At 40.0% G+C, this 4,668-nt stretch overlaps 2 protein-coding genes across 3 annotated transcripts in view; one reads left to right on the plus strand and one right to left on the minus strand.

Annotated features, from left to right (window-relative positions):
* The window catches only part of LOC131891873 (acanthoscurrin-1-like), a 6,858-nt gene extending 4,740 nt beyond the window's left edge, over positions 1-2,118 (plus strand). The window contains exons 4-7 of one of the 2 annotated variants that reach the window (XM_059241550.1): positions 1,104-1,351; positions 1,420-1,489; positions 1,558-1,795; positions 1,865-2,118. In XM_059241550.1, the coding sequence (XP_059097533.1) occupies positions 1,334-1,351; positions 1,420-1,489; positions 1,558-1,795; positions 1,865-1,898 (360 nt within the window). In that variant the 5' untranslated portion in view covers positions 1,104-1,333 and the 3' untranslated portion in view covers positions 1,899-2,118. Of the gene's footprint in view, positions 1-1,103; positions 1,490-1,557; positions 1,796-1,864 lie in introns of both variants that reach the window. The other variant, XR_009374484.1, reaches the window with a different exon arrangement.
* A 1,870-nt stretch (positions 2,119-3,988) lies between these two features.
* LOC131892116 (uncharacterized) overlaps positions 3,989-4,668 on the minus strand; it is an 11,087-nt gene continuing 10,407 nt past the window's right edge. Inside the window, exon 4 of the mRNA XM_059241877.1 lies at positions 3,989-4,208. Coding sequence (XP_059097860.1) covers positions 4,204-4,208 — 5 coding nt within the window. The 3' untranslated portion in view covers positions 3,989-4,203. The remainder of the gene's footprint in view (positions 4,209-4,668) is intronic.

Consider the following 4,668-nt stretch of genomic DNA (forward strand, 5'->3'; position numbering starts at 1 on the left):
CCATCCCCGTCCATATTCCAGTGGTTCATGTCCCAACCCAGGCTTTAGGGTCAATTGTAGTGACTGTGGAGGCTTAGCGTGTCCTTTGAGGGTACCTTCAAGCCTTCGAGAATCCTGGCTAATCAAAACAATGAAGTCCATTTCTCTTCTTTTTCAGGCTCCTTTATTGTTTACTTTGTTTCCCTCTAATATATGCGCGGAATATGTATTGATCCGGTTGCATCTTTCAAGTCAGACTTGGACAAATTTTTAAGTAGCATTCCAGATCAACCCTACATTCATATGCAAGCCAGATCAGCCAGCTCTAATTCGTTGGTCGATAAAATAATATATAAAATTAAAATTAAGTGCAGTAAATGAGTTTTTCTTCTTGAAGTGCTGGGAATTCTATCCCTAGTAGCGGTAAGGAAGTCCACAAAAAAAATTGCTTCTGATACTCTCCTTGTACGTTTTCAAAGGCGAATAGATTTTAGAAAAAGAAAAAAGAAAAAAGAAAGTTTGTTATGATATGGAAGTACCATGTTGCCGAAGAGGACCAAACATCTTCTCTACCCCTAGTAATGACTCCTCTGCCTCTTCTTATGTGGGAAGTTTTCCCAGACAAGATGTTAAAGTAATAAGAGGCAAAAGGATCTTTCGAGAGGCATGGAGTAAACTGTCTGAAAGAACTCAAAGATCTGCTTCGATGAGCCATTCTGAATTTTGATGCTAGACCCAGTTGATCAATCTTGTTTCTGTACAATGTACATAGATATATGCCAAGTCGTAGTATTCCCTTGACACAATATTTTTTTGTTCTTCTGTACTTCGAACTTAAAAAGGTTGGCATTCCTCTGACCCATGTCTGCTAAATTGAACGAATTTAAGACGATTTTTTTCAAGATGGTCAAGGAGATACTTACGCTTCATTCAACTTGAACAGAGAGCGGGGAATTCCCGAAAACGAGATGTATTTCTGGCGGTGAATCATCTTCACTCCGCTTTTTACTCACCCGGCAACAACAATAACAACATCCAGGAATACATCTTTAGCAACTCACTTTTCATGTGCCAAAACTAGCTTTTTTTATCATTATCCAAATCTCCTGGAATGCACATTTCAGCTTTCGAGCAATTGAACCACACGAGGTTTGTCTTCATGACCTGAGGCGGAAAATTCTCCAAAACCGGACCAGATTTTATCTGTTCGACGGGCGGTGGGCTTGAAGGTGTTTCACCCTTAGACTTCTTGTATAGTTGCCCTAAAACAGGTAGGAGAGCTTTATCAACTGACTTCTTTATAAAGGGAAATCAACTGGACTCTTTCATGCCCATTCAACAATAAACTATCAACATGAGAGGATCAATCAAGGCAAGTTGTTGAGTGCCAATAGAGTAACCTTGACATCTGATTAATAATGTGAGGTTTTGTGATTACAGTTCTTAGTGGTTTTGGCTCTCCTTATGGCCGTTTCGGTTCAGTATTCCTCTGCCAAGGAGGACCTCTTAAGTGAGTTTCACATAATCAGTAAATAAACTTGAATTTTGACCAATCATGCTCTCTGGCTTTTTTTAAAGGTCGAGAGAAGCGCCAATTTGGTGGAGGAAGTTTTGGTAACGGTGGTTTCGGTGGTGGTGGATCCGGCAGCACCGGTGGATTTGGCAGCGGCGGATTTGGCAGTGGTGGATTTGGCGGCGGCAGAGGTGGCCGACGTGGTGGATTTGGCGGCGGCAGAGGTGGCCGACGTGGTGGATTCGGAGGTGGCGGTAGGTTTGGAGGTGGCAACCGATTTCGCTCCCGCCCCATCATCCGAGCGTAAGTGTAAAATTTCCTGGTTAAGGTAATGGATGACCCAAATTGAGCATATGTTTTGACTTATTTCAGATTGAAAAGATTCCTCCGTCGAAATCGCTTTTAGAGCCTTGATCGAATTTGAATTGCCGCCATATTGTCTACGCAACAACTGATTCCAATTGTCTGCACCCTCCGGCTAATTCTAAAGCATTGAGATCACCGTAACTACTCAATGCACTCATATTCCAAAGTCAAAACTAACCTTGGTGTCAATACTATGTATTGTTCATACTGAAATCGAATTGCTCAATAATACTGGTTGTTTTCCAAATTTGCATCAAACTTTTTTACTGCGCTGTATGTATAGAGAAGGAAAGATAACTTCAAGTTTATGGCTTAATGCTGAGCTATTTCTAATCACAAAAAACCTACTATTTTTGCAAAGGCCATTTTCCGGGACTGTGGTTTTCGAATTATTAACCCGTTAATCCATAAATAGAAAATTCGATTCCAAATACAGTAGACGACTTTAGCTTGACCTCATAGGCGTGATAATTTATTGTTCTGAGGCGAAATCGTTGCCAAGCCGCTCGTTGAAAAAGCAAGATTTGGCACTATGTCGGAAGAAATTCTAATTGAATCTTTTTCAGTGTTGTCAAAGGATAGTTAAGCCAACATATGTTTTCATTACACATAAACTGTTGATGTATTTATAAAAGTAATAAAGCTTTTCTTATGATATTATACTGAGCTAAACGTGGAAGTCCTCAGGGAGCTTTAGATTGGAGAAAAAAGGGAGAGCAGAAATGCCGCGTTTCTGAACAACCTATCTCCCTTGCTGATGGCCTTTTTTGTAACTTATTGCTTGACTCTTAGATGGTACGACAGTGGCACCGTAAAAAAGCACCACCACTCCCGGAGAATTGTCATTTTTTATCTTGAAGAAACCAATGGAGCTCGAGTTCAAAGCTTACTCTGAAAGATTTGGGAATCAAATTGGCCCATACGCGATTTAAGCAGCAACTCAAGCCATGTTTCTTGGTTGACCCTGGAAACTCTTGCCTTTCAAGTACTTGCGCCCTCTAGATAAACTTCTCAGGCCATTCCCCATGGACTCATCAGCCAGAAATTTCATCTACTAATGTCCTTCCATTGAAACATTTCCACCGAAATTAATTTTAATCTACTAACAACCAAATTGGTCAGAAGTGGTCGTGTGTTGTCGATTTATGACGAGGAGGCCCTATCCCTTTTTTGACAATTGCTTGAACGGTACTAAAGAAAGGATGGTGTGCTTGACTGCAAAGGCTAAGCTGAGGGCTTTCACGTATCCGTCATCAATTTCCGAAGCTATCGCCATCTAGGGCCAGTTTCTTGAGAAGTGGCTTGTTTGAAATTGAAGAATTTGGCATCATTTTGGACCAATTTGGAACTCAATTCCGTTCAGTGTGATCAAGGAATAGTTAAGCATTTGCTGTCCTTTGTTTTAGCATTAGAACTTTGCCATGGATGAATTTAATGAAAATGATTCTCTTTTCTAAGATTTGTGTACTTATTCAGAAATAAGGGTTCTCAGGGGGAGCTACTTTGGGGAAAAAAGAGAGAGCAGACAATGCCCTGCATTTTTTGGCTTCTTTCCTCTTTGAAGGCCCTGCCTTACTTACCTCTTTGGCTTTAACCCACCACTTTCTGTAACTCAGAGCTTGACTCTTAGACGGTGGGACAATAGCACCATTTAAGATGAAACAAAAAAGCTTAAAAAAGAATAAGTTGTGGCTTTTGACTGCAACTGGGCCCTCTGTGAACTGAAACTAGGATTTGGTCTGATTTTGAAGTTTAGCCAATTGATAGCTGCACCATCTGAAGCGTGTTTTATTTTGTGCTGGTTTGGTCTTCAAGGGATTGAGGTTTTGCAAAAATGATATATCCTCCTTTTGACTGATTTAAGTCTTTGAGTTTGTGATCCCTACATTTTGAATTGCTCCTTGTGAATTAGTTCATTGACCTTTTGAATTTATTGTTATACTCGTATATATTATGCATTCAGCAGATAAACAATTTCGATTGAAAAAAAGAAAAGGGGGAAAAGAGTAACTTGAAGTTCACAATTTAACAATTCTGGAGCAAAAGTGGAGTAGTTAAGAGACTCTACCTGCTTTTACATATTCTAGTTCGAAGCTTCTCGTTGTTTGGTCAAAATGAAAACCAGTGCTCTGAATATTCGACAGTATTTTATGAGCCCCATTGGTTTGAAAGAACAAAGAATATGTGGTAAAACATAAGAAAAACAAGAAAAACATGAGGTATTGAACAATTATGTTCCAGAGCGAAAATCAGGCAATACAGAGCAGCATGTGGTTATTAGCATTGCATCATTCAGGTGACGGGATGAATGTGGTTTTTGAATCGGTTTCCGCCCAGCAATCGTGTCAATCTGAAATTTGATAAAAGGTTATGTGAATGAAATCAATCTTTCGTACTAAGGGTTGCCACTTATTGAGTACGGAACTCTTAATTTTTCAGTAAATAAAGTGAGATGCATTTGTTAAGTTCAGATTAGTTGGTCAAGCAATGTCATGTTCTCTTTATTTCTGCCCTATTCCTAAAAAGCCAACAAAACGACCCCAAATTATTTGTTTACCACATTTATTCATGCTCAGTTGCAATTTCAGTTGCAAACGACTCTTATCTCTTCTTCTCTGTTGGTAGCCCCAACCTAGCGAAATCACCTATTCTCTTCTTCTTGTCTGTCCCCAGGGAGTACGTTCCTCCTTGGTTTCCACCTAGCACGTGTGTTGTTTACCTGCTCTACAGCTGGTTCTCATTCACACGGGGGTGGTTTCTTCCTTTGGCTCTCTTGGTTCTATCTTCTTCTTCTTCTTCTTCTTCTTCTT

The sequence above is a fragment of the Tigriopus californicus genome, chromosome 12, assembly GCF_007210705.1.
Source record: "Tigriopus californicus strain San Diego chromosome 12, Tcal_SD_v2.1, whole genome shotgun sequence".
Lineage (NCBI taxonomy): Eukaryota > Metazoa > Arthropoda > Copepoda > Harpacticoida > Harpacticidae > Tigriopus > Tigriopus californicus.